Raw genomic sequence first — 26,842 nt, 5'->3', positions numbered from 1 at the left:
TGAGAAAAATCAATATCCAGTTATTAATACTCCATCACCAAGAGGCACACTTACAAAGAACCCCCTTCCATACATACTGCACTTTTGAATAGACTATTGCAAACACTTCCCCACTCTCTCACAGGATAAATTGCTTTCCTCTGTTTGCATACCATCTACATTAATCGTGATGGTCCACATTGCAACATCATTGCCTTACACACTGTTTTACGTAGTATGAAACATGACAACCCAATCAAAATTCTGGCATGAAGCAAAAAAGGGCAGGCATGCAAAGATCAAACAGGATGGGGAGACGAACAGCAAGGAGGTGGCAGTGTGGGAGTAAAGTTGCTTTCAGCTGCTTTAAAAAAACCAGAAGTTTTCTAAGTTCCTACTGGCCACAGTCACAGTGGTTTCTTTGGACATCAAAACAAGCTTTTTCTGCTAGCAAGTGAATTATGACAGTAGCATTAATTAACAATGGCTTTGTAGAATGCAGCTTTTAACAAGTTCATGACATTCTAGAGTACTGATGCAGAATTATCTCTACCTTGATCTTGAAATTTAATAGCATGGCAAACTGGCATATTAGAGTAGTTACTAATATATTGCTGCTCCAAGGGGAAATAGTTTGCACAATGTGCTCTTCTTGAAACAATTTATTTTGGATGGCTTTCACACCATCAGAAATAATTTCAGTCCCAGCATTCCAAAATATCAAGGAAAGCAACAAAACGCTCAGCCCTGACTGTGTGAAAAGCAAACAAAAGCAAACAGTTCTCCAGAAGGCTCTAGGTTTATGTTAACTACCATCAACTCTCAGTTGTCCTCTGGTGGTGCATCAGAGCTGTGGATGAGCCCTACCTCAGGCACACAAGCAGCTTGGGCCTGGCAAGGTTATTAGAGGAGACCAAGCACTGTGTACACACAGCTTATTTGGGATCCCAGCTAACCCTGGAGTAAGTAGTTTAGCTGCTTTCACAGCGAGCTGAGCCCGAGTTAATGAACCTGGCGTGGTTTTCTGTTAACCCAGCCATATGTCTCTGCAACCTGCTCTTGCTGCCAGCAGCGCTCAGCAGCCCGGGCCAGAAACGCCTGTACAGCTCTGCCTGAAATGACACCAGAGCCACTGACCGACTGATACTGAACAGGGTATTTCAGCATTTCTGCACCCCACGCCCTGGTGTGCACAACTAACAATTTTTTCCTTAACAGCAGAAATCGCTTTTGCCCTATATGATACACTGTGGACCACATGGTACTAAATCTAGGATAATCTTTGTTTACATACACAAAGGAGACAATGGGCACAGCTCAGAAACAGAGACCAGTTCTGCTACTGGTTACGCAGTAGTTGAACGTATCTATAGGAAAGCCACAAGCTCCTATAGACCATGTTAGCATCCATGGTTTATAGGATGATAATGATCAAGACAGGCAAACTGCTCCTCTTCACCCTCTCTGTATCTATGCAGATGAGCCTGCAATATTGCACACTCAATCATTATTGAGTCTCAGAGTTGCAAAACGATAAATTAATTATTGCTGCAAGACAAGGCCAGGAAAAGGGAAGAGAACAATAATTAAAAGGCAGCAAGCTATGTCCAGAAGCTAGCATCTTCCCAGCTGTGCAGTATTTCCACTAGATTTCTAGTGTACCAGCTAAACCCCCCTATGAAGCTTTATTTCTCACACTCAGTTCCAAAGAGTTTACACTCCCAGAGCTGCTAGGGAATCAGCAAAATTCCTTCCATCTCCTTTTAGGAAAGCAAATGGTGATTTTGCCTCTCAATATCTGGGTTCCCAAAGCAGAGCACATTAATTGTACCCTCTTCCTCTAATTTTCAGGGAGGAGGCAGTGAGGCTTTCCATAGGACGAATCTTAGGTTGCATGCACATAAAGGTATCTCATCTCATGACTTTTAAAGGCAGCCAAAATGATCTGCTCTTGTAAAGTTTAGTTTAGCTTGCAAAATTGTAGAGTAGTAGCAAATTCTGAATGAGTTTTCCTACAATCTACAGTTTCTAGCACAGTTTTATTTATATAGGACATTTCACTGCAAAGAGTTCCAGAAATGTTTTAAAAATAATTTGTTTTAAAAAAAAAAAAACGGTCTGCAGAAAAGTTTTAAGGGAACCACTTCCAACCAGGACAAGCAAAGCAGCATTATGCAAGAGTCTAGGGCAGAAACCTATTATATCTAACTGAAAAAACGAGTATAGCAAGTAGGATATATTTATCCAAAACCAATGCCTTGCCCAACTTAGCAGCCACAAGCTTCCACTAAAAAGACTGCTACAGAATTGTTAGTGACCATAAATAACACAGCCTCAAATCTGCATTTCCACTGACACTATCTGAAATCTGCTTGCTCGTGCCTCAAACAGTGATGGACGCATGTTTGCATTTGAATAAGTCTGAATACTTGCTAGACAGGCTTGGTGCTTCTTTCCAAAACCAACGCTGCAACTTCACTAGGCAGTGACCTCCTTTGTGGTTTCATTCTCTACCTGCACTCCCTCACCTACCTACAGAGGTACTTTATGAGGGGGAAGAAAGTCCCTGACAACAAATCACCACCGTTGAGAAGAATTTACATCGATAATTAGATATTACATAAATCAGCAAATCATTCAAAAGTAAAGTAAAGCAAAGCAGCTGTAAAAACAAGGTAATACCGAACCAAACCAATGTCACTGCTAACAGTTAATGGAGAGCTGGATTTGAGTGTCTTATCTTAGGTCTACCCAAAGTGATAAGTTTTAGTAATTAAAACTAAAATCCAAAAAATAATCAGCCAACTTTATAAACACACTCACTTCTTTTTCAACAATGATGTATTTGTTTACAAGAAGATAAAGATGTTCAAATACGCAAACCAAAACACACACAGTTTTGTAAAAGAATGACTAAGTCTCTTTTTCAGAGTACAGCAATTTATTACATCTTCTTTTGAGAGAAAGTTGTAACCCAGAACTTTCAATTTATTTCATCTGAAAGGAATAAAACCCACAATCTCGCTTGAAAAGGAGCAGCATCGCATGGGCTACGTTACCTGCAGCACTGTGATCAGTTAGGTTCACCGCGATGTTCTTCACCAGCAGTTTGAGTTCATGAGCCCTTGGAGGTTTAGGCGGACTAGTGCCCTGAGGGAGAAGGCTTGTGTTCTGTACATTCTGTGAAAAGCAAGCAGAACAAGAAGGATCACACATACACAAATACCAAACACTATTAACTTCTGTCACATTGATATAGGGAAGCAGATGTGTGATGGGGTGTAACATCAACAGACAGCCACACGAGAGTTATGATCACAAAGCTTTCACTTCCAAAGGCTATATTGTTTTAAATAATGTGTTCCATTTGTTTCTGATCACTGAACAGTGTTAAACTTACATTTGTGGGTCATGAATATATAACAAAAACGCCAAGCAGAAGGACATTTCTCGAAAGATTTAGGTAGGAATAAGACTTACCTGAACCTCCTTTATATCTGTAGGCCTTGTACTCAACACTACAGATGGAGAAACTGAGCTAAAGAGGTTCTTCAAAACATCTCTGAGTGTTTCAGTTATTGCACGTGCCCCTTCTGTCTGTCCCTAAGAGGAAAGAAACAATCAATGCTTCTCAAAACTCTGAAAAAAGAAGTTAAGGTAAAATTTAATTTGGTATATCTAAACTAGCAAAGCCATTGAACATTACCTTTGTCAGAGAGAGACATGGTTTCTGTTGCCAACAACAAAATATAACAAGAAATCATGCAAATAATTACTTGAATTTCTATGTTGTGCACTAAAGAAAAACTAGAAATTTACACTGAAAATGCCACATGCTATTCTGAGAGTTACGAAGCCACAGCTATTAGCCACAAAAACAGAAGTTTCATTAACAGTTTATATCTTATGATGGTATTTTTAAAGTTTTTGTACTGCTTTGCACTCCACCGAGAGAGCAGATCAGGTCATCAGATAAGCAGATCGGCACTGGTCCAGTGATTTAATGGGAGTTATGCCATCTTGGAACAGCTGAGAAGGAGCTAATCCAGTGCTGCGCTGAAAAAAATATTACAGTATCTCCTGGAGGCCTTCAACCTTGCTGAAAAGTGTCCTGTATGGACAGACAGTCATGCTGCTCTGCGGGACTGACTTGTACGTTTGTCCATTCAAAAATCTCATGGCAATCTGTGCTTAGCACCAATGTCTCTGATGGATGAGAACAGAACACAGATTTTGCTTACATATGTAGCTTCACACGATTAATTGTAAGGTGTATGAAGACTGCAAACCGCCCTTGACCTCCCTGCACTCCTGGAGAAGCCTGCTTCCCATGTCATGCTCTTCAGATAGTCTCTTATGCTCGGTTACCTACAGGGAGTGGATTTTTAAATTAAACTATCACAGAAAGTGCAGTGTGATAACCAACTGCTCTAAAGGTGGGACAGGAGAAATCTGACAGGTTTCTTTTCTAAAGAAAGGACTGAAGTAAGAGACGAATATCAAACCTAAATAACAGAGGGCTCATCCACCTTTTCTGATCTGATACTGCACCTGAGAGACTTTGCTATTACAGAACTAGGCTTTAAAGGAGAGGGAACTGATTTATAGATGCAGATACAGAACTGGAGAATCCAATAATCACAGAAAGCAGAAAAAGGTACCCTTCTGCATGCTGCTGTCTGACAGGAGAATGCCTACAATCAGTGTACCATGGCCAACAAACACGGCCTTGCTGCGAAGAGAAGGCAGACTCGTGACAAGGACACCCAATTTGCACCAGCAGGGAGATCAAGCCTAATCCTGGTAGATTCCCTTGGTAACATTGCAGCCATGCATCACCAGCAGTCAGCACTACCCATCAGAGAATTATAGAGTGGTTTGGGCTGGAAGAGACCTTCAAAGCTCATCTAGTCCAAACCCCCTGCCTTGAGCAGGGGCATCTTCAACTAGATCAGGTTGCTCAGAGCCCCGTCCAGCCTGGCCTGGAATGTCTCCAGGGATGGGGCATCTGCCACCTCTCTGGGCAACCTGGGCCAGTGTTTCACCACCCTCATCATAAAAAGTTTCTTCCTCACGTTTGCCCTGAAACTCTCCTCTTTCAGTTTTAAACCATTGCCCCTTGTCCTGTCGTAACAGGCCCTTCTAAAAAGTCTGGCCCATCTTTCTTATAGGCCCCTTTTAAGTACTGAAAGGTCACAATAAGGTCTCCCTGGAGCCTTTCTCTGCCCCAGGCTGCTGCAGCCATGCAGCACAAGGAAGGTGCGAGGCAGGAACAGAATCTCCCACAGCCGCATCTCTGTGAACTTGGCAGAATACGGGCTTTGCTCTGCCAGCCCGGACACCCGGCACCACACTCCTCCATTACAGACAGCTCTCAGCACGAGCGCCAATCTGTAATTTCAAAAGACTTGGTCCTTGCTTAGGTGCAGGAGAATGATGGTGCAATGACTTCTGCACTCCTAAAGATTTGCTTGCAGCTTGCACAACAGGTCAAATAGATTTGGAGTAACAACCCTTTCCCAACTACCCAAGTGTTACAGAAACATTTAGGGTGTTTCATAAAAATCCCAGGAATGTTGTGTACAGAAATCCTGTTTCACAGCCTTCTTACATAACCGCCCCTTCATGACAGGTCGCTACGGTTCAAAACACACAACAGCATTGACCAGTCCCAGAGAATCTCCGCTTTGTTCACACTGTGATCCCTCAGACAACCGCCAAAACAAGAGGCAGCAGCACATTTCTGCAACTTGCAGATAATGCTCTTCTACTTTAAAAAAAAATATTAAAGTAAATTAAGCTGCCAAAAGCTTCAGTTTCAGTAATTTCATTACCCATGTTATTTAAATAAGCAGATAAATTGTGGTTAGTTTTCACTGTTTTAGAGGTAATTGCCCTCCCCTGTTCTTACCTAAACACTGGTGAAGAACACTGTCAAATTGCAAAATCCTACCTGCTTTTCACTTTGCTGTCAACCTAATCTAACATTTGTTATTTAACAGTAAGAACAGCAACCATCGCCACTGGACTTCTACTCATAAGTATTTTCTGGTGTTTCCATAGTTATTAATATTTGGAAAGCAGTTTGGTTCAAGACCCTCCCATCAGCCCAACCTCATTTTTAGCCATCCTTATTTGCAAAGTACTGCTGCATCTCAAATAAAGCTATAATGGCTTAACTGTTAACTAAAAAGGTTTAAGACAACGCGTTTTACTCTGGGTTTGACATGGGTTAGGGGCGTGCAGCCAGAGACCACAGCCCCTTGGGGCACATGAAGTCACCACATGTCAACCTAAGCCCTGCTAGTCATCCAGATTGCCAAACGCAACTCAGGTTCACCCAGTTATTATCAAGAGAAAGCAGGTTATTATACCCACCTTGTCTGACTGATGACAAAACCACTGTGTAGATAATCACAAGCAATTAAAGGTATTTATTTGTAGACACAATATTGCTTCCAAAAGAGGTAAAAACAAGACGCAAAAGCTGGCACTTAAAAGCTGAAGCAATTTCCAAGGTGTAGGTTGCTCACCGATTTTAGCTGTTTATTGCCTTCCCTGTTCCCTAAACGCTAATAGAAACTTCAAAGTGAAAACAAACCCCTTAGCTATTAAGAACTTAACAGGCTCATTTTAAAACCACAGATTAAGCACAAGAAGTTGCAACTCCTTCGCAACCCTGGACGTGGGCATCTCTCAAAAAACAGGTTGTGAAGTCCAGTGACTGTAACAGAGTCACCTGCATTTGTTAGTAAGTACTTAATCACTGTTCAATATGTGGATGATCAGCATGCCACCCCCAACATGTGAAGCTCATTTACACTGCTACGTATACACAGTAAAATCTACATAAAAACCCACTTCAAAAGACTCATCTGTCTTTAGTTATGAATTTCACATTTTTATGTACAAAAATTGTGGTAATAAATTACTAAGATTCTGGGTCACTCGCTACAGGTCTTTAGAAGCAGCTCTACTGTACAATAAACCTATTTTTTAATGAGGCCTTCAGTCAGAAAACCAACTTCACAAAGCAAAAGCAAGTCTTCACTCACTGTTGTAAGAAAGGCTTTAGTCACCAAGTTTGTGCCAAAAAAAATTGTGAAGGGTCAAAGGCAGAAAAGAATCTCTGTCATGAAATTATTTCAAGGGATGTCCCAAATAAAGTCCTCCAATGAATAAGTGTTAATAGTAAGATAAGGTGCAATTCCAAAAGCATCAAGATATTTTTAGATCATCCAACATTTCCTGAAATAATTGTATTTTTTTAGAGCTGTTTCTGAACTACTGCCAGATTTCAAAATTGGTCTAAGTTAAGGATGGGGCAACTTTGTAACTCCTTTGATGTAAATACCATTGCAACTGTTTTCTTTTGATTATTATTTTAGAAGTGCTCTGAGAGAACGTTTTTAGGAACAGATGTTTTTCACATCTTTGAATTTGGATGAAAATTTTTTGCAAAGCCACTCGTCTGTCTAATATGGACTCAATTTATCTTTAATGCTTCAGTATTCTTGGAAAATGCTCCTTGATTTCAGAGGTGTAGGGTTTTGACAGGTGAGCCACGGCAGATTTCACTGAAGCAGCTCAAGTCCCATGCTTCTACCAAAGGCAGCTAGCAGAAAGGAACGGGTATTTTTGTTTCAGCTCTTCCAGCCTCACCGGACACTTTAACTCTAGACACTGCTACTGCTGACCTAAAGCATTACACTGGTTTTGCACTGAAGGGGTGGAGACCCTTCTTCTCTACATTATGACAAAAGTTACCGACTGACCTCCTGCGCTGTTGGCTGGATTTCAAAGTTGGTTTCATCGGCGTTAATGAGGAACCACTCAACTTTGACATCTTCTCCTTTGTCTTTCACGTAGAGCTGAAGCTGTGGATAGGAAAGCAGTTATTGGAGAGTGTTCTTTTGTCCTATAAAGAATTGTAGTTCGAGCTCCATGCTAAGGCTCACCAAAGGAAGAATGATACCAGTTTCTAAGTACGTAAATTCAAAGCGACAGTCTAAGAAGGCAGAAGTTACTTAAGCTTTGAGTGCACGCCAGTCAAAAAAAGGGTATTGTTGTTCTACATATCCAGGGAGTTTACCCAACATGTTATTTATCCACACTCTCCTAAAGAGGCAGCTTAATTTATGAATTTATCACTTGCTCCAGAGGGAATCTGTAACATTATTAAACATTTCAGATGAGACATTAACTAAAGGAAGAAGAGAGATAACAACTCTACCTGCAGGTGAAGTGGAGACAGTTTAATGCTGTACGACTGATCTTCTGCAGCCACGGGTGAAGTATCTGAGACAGTGACAACAAATTTGACAGAATCTCCCACAACATTGCAAGAAACCACCTAAAGAAATGAAAGGAGTGGGAGGAGACAAAAGAAAGGAAAAAAAAATTAGTCTTCAGAAGAAGGTTTGGTGAAGGCAAGAAATGAACTAAGAAAGCACTTTAAGCTACCAGAATTATGCTAAATTCTGCAGGAGGGAGATTTCTAAGCAATTTCTTTAACATCCCTACCTCCTTCTGTACATTCACTTCTAAAAAATGTAGTTCAGGTGTTTGCTTCTGGACATGGAATTTAATAACTAGAAATTCTCGTATTTTCCAAAATTTATTTTGTATTGTTATCCAATACAAAACTAATACCTGACAAGGACTCCTTTGTGTTTCACATTTCTATATACTAAAAGCTCAAAGATCACGATTTTGTATAAGGGAGACAAAGAAGTTTGCTCTTTTTCCTCTTCTGCTCTGAACTAAGTAGTCTACCTTAGGACAGCTGGTTTCACCAAACAGTATTTGGTTTAGAGGTATCCTACAAATGTGAAAGTTTGGTATAACTCTGCTGCTGCAAAAGAGGATTTTGCCCGAGTAATTCCAGTTCCAAGTGAGGTGGGAAGGGGCAGAAGCCTTTAAAAGTTTATTCAAGTCTTTGACTAAACTAAGAAAGGCCCTGTAATTTGGTGACGAACTCATATGTCTGGGAAAAGTTTGTATGTCACTTGAAGGCAACAGACTTCATTGAATACACTCCCTCACTTTTATGAGCAGTAATTTATCTTGTTATCACACTGAGTTTACAAACACCAAAATGGTTTTTCCTCCTTCTACTCCGCAAACTGACTGAGGTGCCAGAGCTGCTATGCAAAATTCCCGGAGTGTGCAGAAAGCACCTGGTGGCACAGGAATGCCCCAGGTACACAAGTCAGAAATCACTTATTACACCGGAGAGAGAAGCTCCCTTTGCAAACAGCTCTGCTGGCTGAAGACAGCTGCTGGTCACTGTCCCCAGAGCTCCACCTTGGAAAGGACACCTGGGCCCTCCTTCAACTGACTCAGGCAAACTCAACCACGTTAATGCAATGGGCAGACAAATCATTTGCTGCAAGATTTGTTTGATGGAGACTCTGCATGTGTGCTATTAAGTTATATTTGTGCACTTACTGCTTCACTTATGGGCACTGGAATTGAAGATGAAGGCTTAAAAATGAATAATGTACGTTCTGGAAGATCCTTATCAGTCTCTCGTTAAATACATTTCATCTCCCTGGGCTCTATAGCGTACATTTTAAGAAGGACTAGAGCATTATCTGTGGCTCCAGAGCACATCCATTAAGGCAGAGACTTAATTACCAAGGAGTGGGGGGAAGGGGTGGACATGATAAAAATCCCAACCACACCCACAAGCAACAAGATTTGCCTTTTCAGGTTTGTCTTCTATGAATGATAGTTTAGAAGTGGACAAATCAGTTTCCTTTACCTCTCTCTAAAGTCTAAATTCCTTCAAAAGTGATTTCTGACCCTTAATCCCACACAATCAACATGAACACCCATGACTACGTTATAACATAAAAGATTTTTAAGAATTTTTAATAGCTAACAAGACCAAATCCTTTGATTTGTGAGGACAGATTGGCATGATAGTTCGTACGTTCTTCCCTCTTTTTTGAGAGTGGAGGAGAGAAAATGACAGGTCTGATGCAAAAGCTGCTGACACTTGCATGTCCTAAATGCAGTGGTTTATCATCTGTGAACATTTCATGAGATATGCATAGGAAGTTCAGTGCACTGAGAACAAGTTGGACTTGCTGCACATGAGATGTGAAGCCATTTGTCTGGAATTTCTGGATGCCTAAGAGCCAAGGTTGCCAGGTACGTGGTTGATTACTGCTTTAAAGAAAAAGTGGTAGGAGAGTTGATAGATGAGCTCACGTGCCAGTTTTTTCTTAATCATGTTTACTTCAAAGTAAATGATGGAAACAGGCACTGCAGGTGGTGGAACTTTCACTCTTCTTTCTACACCTTGTCAAGAGATGCTAAAGCAATTTTAAAAAAATATTTATACCTTTAGTTTAGTAGGTAAATAAATTAATCAAGGAGACTGAAAGCCCAAACCTTACTGGTTTGGGCTTTCAGTCTCCTTGATTAATTTATTTTCTGCCAAAGACATCTACTAAGTCCTACTCCTCTCCTCCCCTCACTTTTAATAAAATAACTGGTCCTCAGGTACAGAGGTCTGTTAATATTTAATCCAATCAGAAAAAGGAGTGGTTCCATGAATATTAATGAATCCCTTTGTTCTGGGAGCAGGATGGATTATGGAGTCAGAATACTGAGAGGAGTAGAATTCTGGGCTAGAATTTGAAGAGAAAGCTATTCTGTTTTCATCCAAGATGCTGCCACAAGTGGTAAAAAGTTGATTAAAGAGACTGCAACTGCTGCTTCCCTTTTTAAGTGACACTTCTGAAGAAGTGTAGCAGATTATTTTGGTAGACCAGAGCACAAATATGTAGGCCATTTTCCCTAGAACAGTCACATGAAGAAAAATACTGAAGCTTCCTGTGCTATGCTCCTCTTCAGCCATGCCCCCATCCAACCTGTTTTTCAAACTCATTTTCTCTGCATCAATGAAGAAGAAGAAGGGAGGGTCAGGCAAAGCACCCCTTTCTGGTCAAAAAGGTAGAGAAAGAGGTAGGACAGATGTCCACAAAGAAAACCTGGACCAATATGAATGGAGTTGCTCTTCAACTTCCATTTATCTTCCTCATCTCTCTTGTACAGCCTTCCTTACCAGGGACACTTTGTGTTTTAGAGTCTGGAAATCCTGTCATTTTTATAACAAACTGCTCCTTAAAAATTAAGCCCTTGCACCACTGCACAGCAGCTGTGGATGCCTGGAGGGGTCACAGCCCAGCTCGCTTTTCTTATCTTACATCTGGACAAGCAAGACCTCCTAAATTAGTAGAAACAGGGCGAGGTGAAGTAGCAGCATAAAGAAACCAGGACTCTTCTACCAGCAGGACCAAGGTATTTTCTCTCTTCATCACCTCCATAGCTCTAGCCTCCCCCAGCACAAACACCCCATCACCAGCCAAGGTCTCTCTCTGCATTTCGGGGATCTGCCGTGAAAGGTCTTCCCAGCCCCTCCTCAGGTGCCTTCACAGGCAAGGCTTCCCCGCTCTTCCTCAGCCCTCTGCCATCCCTTCTGATGCTCAGCTGACTCCTCACACTGGATCACCCCCATGCCAGGGCTATTCTTGCCATCTCCTCAACATCTTCCAGCCTCCCCCCTCACTGCATTTGCCCACGATGTGGGTGAGCTGCTGTGGCAAAACCCCTTGACCTGGCTGGGCTGTTCCCCATCTGCCCGATGCTGGCACCCAGCTCCAATGAGCTGCGGATGCTGTAACACACCTTGCTTATATGTACGTAAAACTGTCAGCAAAATTATCCATTAAAAAAAAAAATCATCATTTTTCAGATAAACAACTGTAGGAATGAAGAAGACTGAACAAACACTACAGTTGGAGTAAAACACGTATTCTTCTGAGAAAGTAAAGTGCCCTAACTTGTGTACTCGCAGCTATTAAAGTCCTCCCCCCTGCTTTGCTCTCCCCCTCTATATACTAACTTTTTATTTTTGTGGTTCCTCTGGACAGAGCTGCAAAATTTCAGTTTCTTTCCTTCCTGAAGTAGCAGAAGAAGCTGCTTCATCTCAGGGAGCACCAGAGTGCTTCTGCTCCTCACACGTGGTGTCTTCTCGCCTTGAGAGGTTTCAGTTTTGGCACTGGCACCCCACTGATTTGTGCGTTGCACGTGGCCTCTTTGTTCCTCCTCCCTCCCCTCTCCATGTGTAGCAGCATGTTCCTTCCCATGGCCCAGGGAGGGTGAAGGGCCATGAGTTCATGGGGAAGTTCTGTCATCTCTGCAGAAGTCTTCACCTTCCTCAGGCCCCAACCACATCACCTGTGCATGTAAAACCCTCAGCATTACAGGCCTCTTCTCTTTTTTTTTTTTTCTGGAAATGAATTGGTTTTACTGTGTTTGGTATTTATTTCCAGAAAGAGCAGGTCTTAAGCATTTTCACAAGAAAATGAGTATACACCATGAGGCAGCCGCAAAGCAAAAGCTGCCTTGACCTCAGCTGTAGGTACCAGTGTGCTATTAGATTTAGGATCCTCTCCCACTTCCCACATTTGTTTTGGAGTACTACGCTGAGGAGAAGGCTCTTCTTTGGCATGGAAATCTCGTCCATGGCCAAACAGGCAGTTTGTGTACTCAGCTTAAAACCTCACCCTAAGAAAATTTCCAGTCAGAAACTTCTGCCTTTTCACAGTCATAACACTCAGCTGTTCAGAAGAATTACACCATCTTCCTTGGTTACCAGAGCCTATACATTAACTTCTGGAGCAAGTTTCTGTAGCTCTTTACCATCCCCTCTTTAACCAGAAAGTTTACTGAATGACACAGACAAACTGAAGGAGAGACGACAAATGCAATGTCTGATCCAGGCACAGCTAGAGATCAGTTTTTAGAAGTCAGTATCAAAGCAAGTTTGCCTGCAAATATATTGAGACAACCCTGGACTAGCTTTCCAAAATTATGATAAAAAACAGGGAAAGGGAGGGGGAGTGATGGAATGAGCACACAAGAGAGAGTTATCACATCAGCAACAGAAACAAAGAAGAAACTGATGTAACATGTGAATGTATCTATTCCTTTGAGACCAGCATACAAATGCAAAAAAAGTGGAAAAAAAAAGGGGAGACAGGAATAAAACAAACAAGCAGGGAGTACAAGGAGACAGAACAGGAATAATTTTCTATCTGGTCACCAAGTAAAGTGAATACCAAACTGTGCAAGGACAGGAAGCAGTACTTATATTTAAGAAGGGGGAAAATAAATAAATACCAGAAATAGACTTTCTAGTTTGGCCTCACTAACACGCAAACCTTACAAACCATTTGGGGACGGCACAGCTGAAGACATAAACAGAAAACAACAGAACTCAGGAGGGGTTTGCCACTTTGTGCTAGAGTACCCTGAAGAGAGATCCAGTTGCAGAGATGGAGGCACATCGTGCCATCGGGGTGCTAAGGCACCCCTGACCCCTGTGCCAGGCTGGCAGATGTGGCACCAGACTAGAGGAGGCCCGCACACATCTGCAGTAGCAGCTGGAAGACAGGCAGGCTACCAAACAGTGCCAAAACCAGTATTATCTCCACTGACACAAACAAATCCCAACCCTGATGTCCTCCTTTGACATGGTACTCAGTTCTTAGGCAGGTTAGATCAATTATGTTATCTATTTTAGTAGGGTCGCCCCACTGACAATTAAGCTCGTACTCCATCATTCCTGTGTTAAGGTGAAGGGCGATACACCTGAGAGGGAGAGGACAGTACAACGAGCAAGGAGGTGAAAACTGGAAGCAAGTTACAAACGAGCCTGTCAAGCACTGACCCTATCACACATTTAACATCCAAAATTCCTCAGAAGTCTGAAAGGAAGTGTGATGCTGAGCAAGGCGAGCTGGGAAGCAGCCATATAAAGGAAGATCACGACATCATACAGAAAAGCTGAAAAATCTTGAAGACTAGAAGGGAAATGCAATTCAAAACACGGAGCATGTGTGTATGAGCATTAACAAATATTACTCCTACAAAGGGCAGTTTATCACTGGGAGAACACCAAAGGAAGAGAGACCTGGACACATCAAGTCAGCAGCTACAGGAGGGGCAGACTGGAAGCCCAAAATGCATCAAGAAAATACTTTCAGAGACACAAAGAAGCAGTAATCTCTTTGCATGGTGAGACCTCACCTGTAAGTGCTGTGTGTCACTTCAGCCTCCAAGTTCAAGAAAATTAATTTACGTGGAGCTTCTAGAGAGAATGAGTGCACAGGAGTGACTTATGAGGCAGGACAACATTGTAAAAGGAGACGTAAGTAACAGCTTATTTAACCAAGGTAAACAAAGGCTGAAAGAAAATGTAATTCCTTCATAATGTATTTACTGACAGCAAGCAGCATGGAGGAAAAACAAATGCATAAAGGATAAAGGCTATATTAATATAGAAACTGAGAAAAAAAAAATTAAAAGCTGCATGGGCCATGTTTCCATTTAGGCTTGTAAAAAAAACGCAGTCATGAAAGCAGCAAAGCTCCAGGAAAGCTTTTCAAAGCAAAACAGGGAGTTAAAGGACAATAGGAACTGCATGTGATGGTCAGAGCAGTTCGCCCCACCAAAAATAATCAGAAATAAACACACATATGTAACTAGGAAGGAGTCCCAGTTAGTACTGTAGTAGTGACGATGAGAAACCAGTCTTTCCTAGCGCAGAAAACAGCCTTTGCTACACGACGTTTCTACCTGCTTTAGAAGTAAGCGTAACTAGAAGCCCCGACATCCCAGTGGGGCATGAACACAGGCTACCAGTGTGCAGCAGGGTGGCAGCAAACAAAATGATACCAAAACGAAGCCACAACAGCATTGTGGGTGAATAAGACCTTTCCAGGCATGTTGCACAGCTGAAGGGAAAACAGTTCTCTCTTCTGTCCACTACTTCCCCCAGCAAGATTCATCACATAAAAATTAACATGAAGTGTCCACATTTGCCATTGCCTGTTGCGATCCAAGACAGTAATTCCTTGAATAGCAAGTTATTATCACTCATTCAAGGAATGGCACTCTGAGGGTGTTTTACCCGTTTCTATTTAAGCTTGAAGCAGGAAGATATGGCAGACTTCTGCTCCATTCAAAGGCCCTGTGCCAAGTTCCCAACAACAAAATCACCTTTTTTGTTATTGTGGTTGTGAAGTTCAAAGGCTCTGGAAACAGACCGCAGCAATGGAAAGGTTGGCGGAATTAGCTAAGAATAATGCTAATGTTTACTTTGTTAAAACAAAACAACCAATACCACACAACAAAAACAGGCCACTTCATTCTATATATTTAGGCTCTGGCCCAAAATTGGAGTGAAGGCAAAGTATAAATAGAGGCTTTGTCAAGAAGCAGTGTGGTGTAACCTTCAGCCACAAGAGCAGCTCTGTCCCCATCACAATGGCTTTGGCCAAGCTCACAACCAGCACCTTCCCCAACCACGTCTGCAGCTCTGCACTGCGGAGCATACACCAGTTTTACATCTTCAAGGCAAGGACGGTATGTGTATATCTACAGACTGCAGGTGTCAGCGTGTGTCCTGGACATAAATAGAGCTGTCAGTAGTAATATAATAATTATAGGCTGGCTGGCAATCCTGTATTGTTTCAGAGGAAGCCTGCATGAGAGCCTTCCCAGGCAGGAGACTCACTGCCAGCACCAGGCAGGCCCATCACCTGGGTGTGCGCCAAGGCCCAGCATTCAAGAGGACAGAGGACCACTCACCACAAAAGACATACCACAGGGCTCTATGAGCGTACAGCTTCATTAAAACATTACACACCCCATGTTTACTGCTATTTTCATCTCTCAGCCTCAATCCTCCACTTCCTCTGATGACCACAACCTCTTTGTTGCAAGGTCAAATACATATTTGAAATGACATGCAATGAATCAAGCCCTGACTGCTGAACCAAGGCACCTGTATGCTGTCACCATACAGATCACCAATAAAGTAGCATGTTGAACCAGTTGCAGGAAAACAGTCTTGTGCCAGCTGATTCCTCAGGCAAGTGCAGAGCTCAGTGAGATGCTACAACGCTGACAAACATGCAGCATATGGTCACAAACTACGCTCAGAGCCAGTCACGCCAGTAGTGAGTTACAAACACATATCAGAAGTTTGAGTTTGGACAAGCTGTAGAGAGAGGTTTCATATGCAAAGACTAAAAGTCTGAAGACCAAGGGAGGAGGGGAAGAAAACACCTCAAAAAAAGCCCTTTGGACACTTGGACACATGCTACCTAACGAATATGAAAAGAGACAATTACCTTGTAAGAGAACTTCTGAGGTGTTTAGAGAAAAGTATGCATTTAAGGAAGGAGGGAAAGTAGCTACTAGAGTGTCACTCCAAGGTTATACACTGAAATCCAAATATTCAGGTTGTACCTTAACTGAAGGAGTAAGATTAATTCAGAGAAATTTTTCCAGCAGCTGTGCAGAAGATTATGGAATTGGGTTTTGGAACAGTTCAGAACAACCCAGTTTACGTAAGCAAACCTGTTTTAATCCAATATATTTTTAAATGTGTTTATATTGGTTTAAGCTGCTGCTAAACACATCAGATTGCTAGCTGCAGTATAACAGCTCGATTAACATACTGAAATGGCTCAACCCAAGGTCAGACAAAGACCAGAGGCTGCACAAGGGAGGGTGCAGGATTGCAAAGCCACAGGTAGAGGAAAGCAAGCAAACAGCCCTACAGCAGGAAGAAGTTCCCTTCGCTGCCTCCTCCTGTCCAAGCTTAACCACAGCAGATTAAGGTGGCCATGGGGCACCCTGGGTGCTGCCTCACCTTGCTGCTATGGCAGTCAGCATCTACATTTAAACAACACAGAAGTTAACTGAGGACTGCAGCAGAGATGTTCCCAGTGGTACAATGTGACTTCAGGGAACTCCAGGACTGTAGCGGCGTGTTTTGTTTATGGCACACAGGTAAGACCAAAAGCAGCGGATTTTAGTCCTGAGATGCCACTCTCATTGTGGTCCAGCCACAGGCACAGTACTCTGAGCACAGAGCTGGCCTTGTGCACCCCTGCTCAATTTTGATGCTAGCCAAGAGCAACCAGCAGACTCAAACCTCCTAGCCATCTCCCATATCTCCCATGCAAACATTTGCAGCTCTGCCCACCTTCCAGCAATATTTTAGATGCTGCAACACGTGTTTTTTGTGCAGATCTCCCTCGGCTGCTGGCTTCACACACTATACAACACATAAGACTTCACAGTCCCCTCTGCTTACAATTTCCCATTGTGGTGTCTTCCGGCAGCACAGAGTAACACTGGTGCAAACTCTACAAGCCCTACAACTCCAGTTTCTCCAGCCCCACTGCTGGAGCAGGGACCACTGGTTGGAGGGAAAGGCAAAAAAAAATGAAAAAAGGGAGGAAAAAAAAGAGAGAGGACAAGTGCACAAACTTTACATGTTGGCAACCACCAGCTGCCACTTATCTGGGCGTGCCTATAAGTTGTATATGAGGCAGATAAGCATGCATAGTTTTCAAAGGAATCATAGTAGAGCTAAATCAGACAAACAAACCAAAATAACAAAGCAAAATAAGAAGAAAAGCATCAGGATAATTTGATGCAGCTGCCTAAAGCTGAGCACCAGTTCAAATGTGACTAGTAGTTCCAGTCACTAGGATGAAAACACAGAAGCTAGCATTGCTAATTAGCATATATACATTTTTACCCTCTTCTAAGAGCCACATTCTGCCGTATTTTAATTGTATATGCACTAAGCACAGGGAAAACCACTTCCCAGTATGTGAAGTGGGAGTGCAAGAGAGAGACCATTCACTCCTCACTGAATACAAGATTCAGTAAAGACTTAATCCTCAGGACTTTGCAGCTGTTCCACTGGTCGCTGCCTGGCTTTGACTTAGGAAGCAAACCTGTGATCAGCCACACAAACAGCAAGTGGCAGACAAAGATGTTTTCCTGTCCCAGAGGAGAAGTGTCCCTTTCATTCTTCATGAAGTCCCCACCCCACGATTCAACAACAGGATGGGGAACCATTGTACTGATGGTGCAGGAGAGGGCTGTTCACTTAAGGCATACCTATAAACTTGGTTGTTGTTCATTTGGTAGAAGCCCTGGGGCACATTCTGCTCATTAGTTATAAAAGAAGTGAATCAATGTCAAGAATTTGCATAGGTTCATTACAGAGGCAGCCTCCTACCAGCCTCAACAAACTTAGGTCAAGTGTACAGAAGTAATAACAGATAAAATTCTCACTGATGCTAATAAGAAAAGTTAACATTTCCAGCCCAGAAGCACACTGAGACAAAACAAAACTGAAATTTACCTTCTCTTCGGCTGACTTTACAACACTAACAACTTGTTTAACTGCTAACTCAAGCGGCTCTGCAGGGTCATCTTCCTCAAACGTAAGCAACTGCGAATCCTAAGAAAGAAGAAAAAAGGAAACATCATTAGTGCACTGTCAGTGAAATTCCTGGAGGAACTGGAGACAGAATTGCAAATGTATGTCAAAACATGTATTAATTGCATGACACCTCACTACATAATACAGGGTAAAGCCTGAAAACCTATACTTAGGATATAACTATGGGCCTAATCATAACTTATCTTTCTCTGTAGCAGAATATCAAGGTACACAGCACAGCACAAAGTGAAGTCCATGAGTGGGGACAGAGTTCAGTGAAACTTGAGAAAGGATTAGTCAGTGCTATAGTTTAAAAAGGTGGGCTTGGTTTGACCTAATAATATGGCTGCACTAAGATATGTTGAAACAAGAAAACCCAAATATCATCTTAAAGAGGTGAGGAAAGAAGCTTTTCCCTCCCCAGCCTTCCCTTGTGTGACGGCAAGCAGTGATGACAGCTACTCAGTCTTCACACAGACAGCAAGGAAAAGACAGCGTATACCTGTTTTGGCAATGAGGTCATACTTTCAGAGACATCAGTACTTGCATTCTCCACCTGCTGCCCACAGTGAGCAGTCAGCGCTGCTTTCCTCATCACCCAAGGTTGTTTTGTACGCAGGAATTTCATTAGCAGTGCACTGTTGACATTTTTTTGGGATGCTGACAGCGGGAGCTATGCCATGCTGCAGTGCCAGGCAGTGAACTCATGGCAAGGGACGGCCTCAGATGCTTTCCCGGGGAGGGAGGGTGCGTGTGTCCCTGTCCAAGCGCCTTTGGTCTCTGGCCGGGGATGGGAAGCTGCTGCTTGGTTCTAGTTAGTTCAGTTCCCAGCACCTCTGCCCAAGCTGTCTGGGCTCTCCTCTTCCACAAGTGCAGGGCAAACCTTCAGTTCTTAGCACAACTCACACTTTTCTGAACTGCACCATGCAATTTGAGAGGGCAGATTCAGCATTTGTTTTTTTAAGCTGCCCTAACATACAGTAATGCCCGGAAAGTGTTAAACTGCTTTGCTTATCTTCCACACACACATTGCCATGCTCTTCCTTCTCCCCCCAACATACAAGAAGCAAGCATGCTGGGGCTGCCAGGAAATGAACCTCCTAAACCTGAGGAGAAGGCTGAGCACAAATTTGGAGCCTCGGTACATGCCTCAGCATTTTCCACTGACACTGCAAAAGTTCAGTCCTCAGAAGCAGAGAATTAGGTTGCTACAGCCTCACCTAACCTCCTTGCCTCTTAGACCTGGGTATACCATTACAAACCACCCAGCAAGATGTCATGCCGTGCCCTTTGCATAAGAGCAGGATGGGAAGGGGTGCTACATTTTATGCATCTTACCTGACCTGGGTTAAAAGCAAACTGACCAAAACCTGTGAATCCCACCAACCCATGGCCGCCTGGAGGACGCCAGCCCTCGGCGCTGCTCTAACACGCACAGCATGGCCAAAGACAACGCGAAGTCAGCCCAGCCCCGGGGAGTTATTTGCCGAAGGACCGGCCGCAGGCCCCGTGCCTGCAACCAGGCCAGGAAGTTTCCATTGTTTCCTCCTCCCGGCGCCCGAACAATGCTATCGGACGCGGGGGTCCTACCCTGCTCCCGTGGGTGCGCCCACACCGCACCTCTGGCCGGCTCCTTCCTGCAAATTCCTGCCGAGCGGCAACTAAACGTGTGTATATACACACACGTATATACACACACACGTGCACGGGCAGCAACACGGCGGCAGGCGCTGTCAGCAGCCTGCTGGTGGAACCCCCGTGTATCTTTGGAGCCAAGTCCCGCTACCCCTACAGCCGCTCCTCGCCCCGAGTGGGGAGTGTCCCCGCCGGCACAGGAGCACACGCCGCCCTCGCCCGCCCCGCCATGGCCCGGGAAGCCCCGGCCCCCGCCCGGCGGACGCGGGGGAGCGGCCAGCGGCGCCGCCCGGGGCTCCTCAAGCGAGGTGGCTCCCGTCTCCCATCCCGCCCGCTCGCCGCCCCTCACCTGCGTCCCCGGCACTCACCGCCCGAGCCGCCGCCTCGGCGTTGAGCGCCGCCAGCCAGGCCCGCCGCCACTGCCGCCGCCAACTGCCCAGCGACAGCGCCCAGGCCAGCACCGAGCTGCCCTCCTCCAGCAGCTCGTCCCGCCGCGGCGGCGGCGGCGGCAGCTGCGGAGGCGGCGGCCGGCGGCGCCGCAGGGCCAGCAGCGCGTACTGCACCAGGTAGACGGCCAGAGTGGCCAGCGCCGCCACGAAGAGGGCGACCAGCGCGCACCAGCGCAGCTCGGCCAGCCCGCCCGCCAGCCACGCCATGGCTGACCATAATGGGAGCCGCGCTACCGGCCCCCACCAAGACGCGCTCGGCGGCGGGGCCGGGCGGCAGCAGCCCGCGCAGGGTCCGAGCCGGGAACGGCGGCACGCCGTCCGGCCGCCCGCCCGAGAACGCGCCGCGCCGCACCGCCCGCCCACGGCGCAGTCACCGCCCGGCCCGCCCCTGCCGGCGGGGCCGCGAGGGGAGGCCCGGCCCCGGCCCCAACCGCGGCCCCAGCCCCGGCCTCTGCCCAGCGCTGCCGGAGTGGGCGGTGGCGAGGCGGCAACAGCGCGGCGTGGCCCGGCCGCACATCGCCCGGCGGCGGGGGGCGCTCCGCCCGCGGCTCCCACCGCGTCCCGCAGCAAAGCGCGTGAGAGGGCGCCTGGTGCTTCGGGGGGCAGTGGGGTTCGGGGGGCAGTGGGGTTCGGGAGGGGCGGCTGGGGCACAGGCTGCGGCCGGGACAGCTGCTGCCGGGCGGGATCGTGTGCGCCCGGAGCCGCCGCTTCTCGAAGAAACCATTTGCTGTTTCGGGCGGTGCTGCGGGCAGATTGGGACGAGAAGAGCGCATCCAGGGCTCGGCAAAAACAGGGAGTTTCAACAGAGACAGCGAGGCAGAAGAGACATTCAGAGGGCCAGGATGGACACAGGTGTCAAACTAGTTTTTCGTTGTTTTTCATATACCAAACAGGTTTCCCTTTACATCAGTGTTATTTAGTGATGTTGTTTGCACCCTAAGAAACAACTGCAAATGAAAAATGATGTGAACAGACCCTCTCATCTTTGCACACAATAGATAAATGTGTTAATGCCAGCCTGTGGGTAGAGTGGGAGTCAGTTATGACTTTTTCCCCAAAAAAGATCATATCATCTTTGTGTTCACAGGTGCTGAGGCATACTCACCTAGTTTATGTCAGAATTACAAAGCCTAGTGAATAATGGCACAATGTCTGGATGGATACCAGTAACAAGTGGTGTCCCTCAGGAGTCCTTACTGTGGCCAGTACTGTTTAATTCATCAGTGGCATAAACATTGGAATCGAGTGCAAGTTTACAGATGACACCAAGCTGAGTGCTGCAGTTGACACGCCTGAAGGACAGGTTGCCATCCAGAGGGACCTGGACAAGCTAGAGAAGTGAGCCTCATGAGGGTCAATAAGGCCAAGTGCAAGGTCCTGCACCTGTTTCAGGGCAGCCCCGGTATCAATACAGGCTGGGGGATGAAGGGATTGACAGCGAGCCTGCAGAGAAGGATTTGGGGGTACTGGTGGATGGAAGATTGGACATGAGCTGGCAATGTGCGTTTGCAGCCCAGAAAGCAAATCGTATCCTGGGCTGCATCAAAAGGAGGGTGGCCAGCAGGTCAAGAGAGGTGATTCTGCCCCTCTGCTCCACTCTGGTGAGACCTCACCTGGAGCCCTGCCTCCAGCTCTGGAGCACCAGGTACAGGAAAGACATGGGCCTGTTGGAGAGGGGACAGAGGAGGCCACAAAAGTGATCAGAGGGCTGGAACAGCCCTGCTGTGAGGACAGGCTGAGAGAGTTGGGGCTGTTCAGCCTGGAGAAGAGAAGGCTCCAGGGAGACCTTGTTGTGGCCTTTCAGTATTTAAAGGGGCCTAGAAGAGATGTGGACAGACTTTTTAGCAGGGCCTGTTATGAGAAGGCAAGGGGTAATGGTTTTAAACTAAAGGAGGGGAGATTCAGGCCAGACATGAGGAAGAAATTTTTTACAACGAGGGTGGTGAAACACTGGCCCAGGTTGCCCAGAGAGGTGGTAGGTGCCCCATCCCTGGAGACATTCCAGGCCAGGCTGGACGGGGCTCTGAGCAACCTGATCTAGTTGAAGATGTCCCTGCTCATGGCAGGGGGGTTGGACTAGATGAGCTTTGAAGGTCCCTTCCAATCCAAACTATTCTATGATTCTATGATAAAATTTCCATGTTGCTCCTCAGTAGAAACTGAGCATTTCATGGAAGGACACCTTCATGTAACAAGGTTACACTTACAGGTCTGTGTTCAGCCTTCCTGCTCACCCCTTCACAGCACTGTGGGCACAGCTAAAGAGACTGTGAGACATTGTATTTTTCCCTCTGCTTCCTATCAAAAAGTGAACGCAAGCTTCCCGTTTTTCCTGGTGCCTCAGCATCTCCTTTGCTGAGGATGTCAAACTCACTGGAAGGAGGAAAAACAATTCTGTGTTTTATTGTGATCTGTGACCTGGAGCATAAGTTCAGAACTAAGTACTTTCTGCAAACCATGCTGGATGACTGTTTTTATCAGTAGGAGGTTTGTGATAAGGGGGAGGAAATTGCTGTTTGATAGGAAAATAAAAATTTCATAATTATTTATTTCTGTCACATTCATTTTTAGTAAGTTCCTGTTTGGTTTTCAGAGTGCTACCTCATCAGCTCATCTCTATTAGTGCCCTCATTTTTCTTCTACTCTTCTTTGCTCAGTTTCTTTCATAGTGACTTTCTTTAGCCATGGCAGCTCCCAGCTGATGAATCTCACTTGTATTTTTTGCCCAATCCACACGCTAAAACAACTAGCGATTAAGTCATTGAGGTTGGTAGTGAAATGTCATTGTAAATTCTTGCTCCAGTCAGGTTTAGACTATTGCCACTGTAGCCTTAAAGGGCAAAAACATCTTTTCCTTGCTGGGAACTGGAATTTCAGACCATTGGAGTGCATGCCATGGATCAGAGAGGGGAATTACCAGGGATCTCGTGGTGCCTGGCTGCAGTGTGCTTCCCAAGGGAGCCGTGCACACGGCAGGTGCCAGGGCACAGAAGTCATGCGGGCTCACAGACCAGATGGCAAAAGCTTGTTTGCTGGACAGTTCAAGCAAATTCACAGCTAGAAGCAGAGGTAAAAAGGAATAGGAAGTTGGTATGTGACAGAATCACTGAATGGTCAAGGATAGAAGGGACCTCTGGAGGTCATCTGGTCTAACACTCCGCTGAATCACGGCTGCCCAGAGCCAGTTGCCTAGGACCATGCCCAGACAGACAGCTTTTGAATATCTCCAAGGACTCTACAACTTCCCTGGACAACCTGTTCCAGCGCTTGGTCACCCTCACCGCGGAAAAGTGGGTTTCCTTATGTTCAGAGGGAACCTTCTGTGTTTTGGTCTGTGCACATTGCTGCTGGTCCTGTCACTGAGAACCGGTGAAAAGAGCCTGGCTCCATCCTCGTTGCACCCTTCCTTCAGACATTTATATACACTGATAAGATCCCCCTGAGCCTTCTCTAGCCTTCTTCCCCCACACTTCTCTCAGCCTTTCCTCATATGAGAGATTCTCCAGTTCCTTATCATGTCAGTGGCCTTTCACTGGACTCTCTCTGGTGAAGACCCAGCATTCCAGGTATGGCCTCACCAGTGCTGAGGGGAAGGATCACTTCCCTCAGCCCACTGACAACATTCCTCGTAACTCAGCCCAGGATACCATTAGTGGCCTTTGCTATAAGGGGATGGTTTTGGCTCATGTTCGATTTGCTGTCTACCAGGACCCCCAGGTACTTTCTGCAAAGCTGCTTTCCAGCATGTTGCCTTCCAACATGCAGTGGTTGTTCCTCCCATGTGGAGGACTTTACACTTAGCCTTGCTGAACTTCTCGAGGTTCCTGTCAGCCCATTTCTCCAGCCTGTCAAGGTCCCTCTGGATGGCAGCACAACCCTCTGATGTATCAGCCACCCCTCCCAGTTTTGTGTCATCTGTAGACTTGCAGAGAGTATGCTCAGCTCCACCATCCAGATCATTAATGAAGGTGTTGAACAGGACCAGACCCAGTGTTGACCCCTGGGGTACACCACTAGTTACTGGCCTCCAACTAGACTTTGTGCCCCTGATCACTACTCTGGGTGCAATTGTTCAGCCAGATTTCAGTCCACCTCATTGTCTGCTCATCCAGCCCATACTCCATAAGCTTCTCTACAAGGATCTTGTGGGAGACTGTGTCAAAAGTCTGGGTAGACAATGTCCACAGCTCTCCCCTCATCTACCAAGCCAGTAGTCTCATCGTAGGAGTTAATCAAGTTGGTCAAACATGACTTTCTCTTGGTGAATCCATGCTGACTGCTCCTGATGACTTTCTTATTCTTCATATGTCTAGAAGTGGTGTCCAGCATTAGTTGCTCCATAACCTTCCCAGGGATTCAGGTGAATCTGACTGGCCTGTAGGTCCCATGGTCCTCCATCCTGTCTTTCCTGAAGTTAGGAGTGGTGTTTGCTTTCCTTCAGTCCTCAGGCACTTCTACCAATCACCATGATCATTCAAAGATGATTGAGAGTGGCCTTGTAATGACATCTCTCAGATTCCTCAGCACTTGTGGGGGCATGTGATCAGGGCTCATGGACTTATATATGTCCAGCTTGTATAAGTATTCCATGATCTGATTCTCTTCCACCAAGGGTATGTCTGTCTTCTTTACTGTGGACTTTCACCTTCATCTCTGAGTCCTGGGATTCCCAAAGGGCTGTTACATCAACATTTAATACAGTATTTATGAATACAGGGGCTAGGCCTCTGGGAGAAGAAACAGGCTGTTGCCTGAGAAGCTATTTGATCATTTTGTGTTGGAAATAAATTGTCCACATTTGCACCTATAAGCTGCAAACTTGACAGGGGCAGAACATGGTTTTATCTTCTATAGTTGGTTTACTGTGTGGGCATATGAAGAAAGGGCTACTCAGACCTCAAAGTACTTGCCTGAGCCACAGGGAAATCCCATGCTTCAGTCCCTGACCAGCTGCCTTCTGCCTGCCTGGCTGCAGGCAGGTGATTTAGAGTGACTTAGGGTACATCTACATGGTACCACAGAACAAGCTGCTGAGATCTCCAGAGATCCACAGCTAGAGCCATATTGCTCAGTTAGTACAGCACCATACGTAGGTTAATTGACCCTGCTGAGAGACCAGATTTATTAGCCAGGCCCATTCATTTTAAGATCCGAACCAGTATCTTTGCTCAGTGTTGCATGGCGCTGTACCAGTTTGTCTGCAGATGGCTCAGAGATTTCTAATACAGCACTGCACTGTGGCAGACAAACCCGCCCTTAGTTTGTCTCAGGTTCCAGGTCCCCACATATGCCATGCAGACAATTGTCTTTAACTGGAAGGAATTTTGTGACTCTAATTAGCGAACACAAAATGACAAGAAAGAGTAAAAGTTTATACTGAGATATTAAGAATGGTTTTCCTTTACAGAACTTTATCAGCTGTCATGTTACTAGAAATATTTTACTTTTTTTTTTTTTTGGAAGTATAGCAAAAATATGTGTCAGCTAATATTAAATTATTTTCCTTTTTTGTGCACCTGTCAATTTGGAATAGCCCTCTCTGATCATTCAGGATCTTACCCATCAAAGCATAGCTCTGGGGATGTGATTAGTAAAGTAATTAGTTTTTCATAATTCCATGTACTTTGAAGCTGGGAACTGTGACTCTGACTTGCTCCTAGATTCTGTTATGTGCTGTACTTCTATTAAGTAACTTCTGTATTTCCCAGATCCCAGCTTTTCTTTTAAACAGCAAGTATATATCTTTGTCAGTGATGGCTGCAAAGCAAGTTTAAAAAATGTAAAGTGAGTGATATTGATACAGACTTGATTTTACAAGGGTCCTGGAACAAGAAAATTATAAAAATATTACTCATCATGGTTACCTCACGTGTCCTGTTTTGGTCATCTGAAGTATGAATTCTGTTAACTATTTCACTCTCCGTGTTGGAAAGGCAAGAAGAAAACTGCAAACCTGTAGCTTATTCTGATACAGTGTACAGTAGAATGTTTTGCTGGTAGAGCTACCCAAGGCACACAAACAACAATATCTCACCTGTTAATTAGCACTGCCGGGTTCATCATACATCTGAGTTTCCAGAGATGTTCTTTTTCACCTCCCAGACAGAATGTGGGCAGAATTTGAGAACCTTAACTATTTCTTAAATTTCCAGATTTGTTGGAGGCTGGTGGAATGGTGGCTTGGACTTGGCGCAGGCAAATGTGGGAACAGTGTATGCCAAGGTCCTGTCTTACCTTAGGGTGGCACCCATCAGGGTATGCACTCAGACCTAGCACCTGGAAAGTGCTAGATCAGAGACTACCCTGAGTCTCATGGTATAGATAGGCAAAGGGAGGAGGATGAGATAATAATTATTTAATCAATTTCATTTTTAAAGCTGAAGGCAGAACAACAACAACAACAAAGCAGTAGGTTCAATCACTGCAATTAAATGATCACTTACACAAT

At 45.1% G+C, this 26,842-nt stretch overlaps 1 protein-coding gene across 3 annotated transcripts in view; it reads right to left on the bottom strand.

The window, feature by feature from the left end:
• The window catches only part of C2CD2 (C2 calcium dependent domain containing 2), a 38,574-nt gene extending 17,758 nt beyond the window's left edge, over positions 1-20,816 (bottom strand). Inside the window, exons 1-6 of one of the 3 annotated variants that reach the window (XM_080347195.1) lie at positions 20,314-20,816; positions 18,230-18,328; positions 8,213-8,332; positions 7,755-7,856; positions 3,460-3,582; positions 3,039-3,159 (exon numbers count right to left, since the gene is read on the bottom strand). In XM_080347195.1, coding sequence (XP_080203321.1) covers positions 3,039-3,159; positions 3,460-3,582; positions 7,755-7,856; positions 8,213-8,332; positions 18,230-18,328; positions 20,314-20,601 — 853 coding nt within the window. In that variant the 5' untranslated portion in view covers positions 20,602-20,816. Of the gene's footprint in view, positions 1-3,038; positions 3,160-3,459; positions 3,583-7,754; positions 7,857-8,212; positions 8,333-18,229; positions 18,329-18,812; positions 20,070-20,313 lie in introns of those variants that run through there. The other 2 variants (XM_080347197.1, XM_080347196.1) reach the window with 2 other exon arrangements.
• Positions 20,817-26,842: the final 6,026 nt, after the last annotated feature.

The sequence above is a fragment of the Nesoenas mayeri genome, assembly GCF_963082525.1.
Source record: "Nesoenas mayeri genome assembly, chromosome: 1".
NCBI classification, from domain to species: domain Eukaryota; kingdom Metazoa; phylum Chordata; class Aves; order Columbiformes; family Columbidae; genus Nesoenas; species Nesoenas mayeri.
Note: the sequence above shows the minus strand (reverse complement) of the source record. Positions and strands in the feature narration are given on the sequence as shown.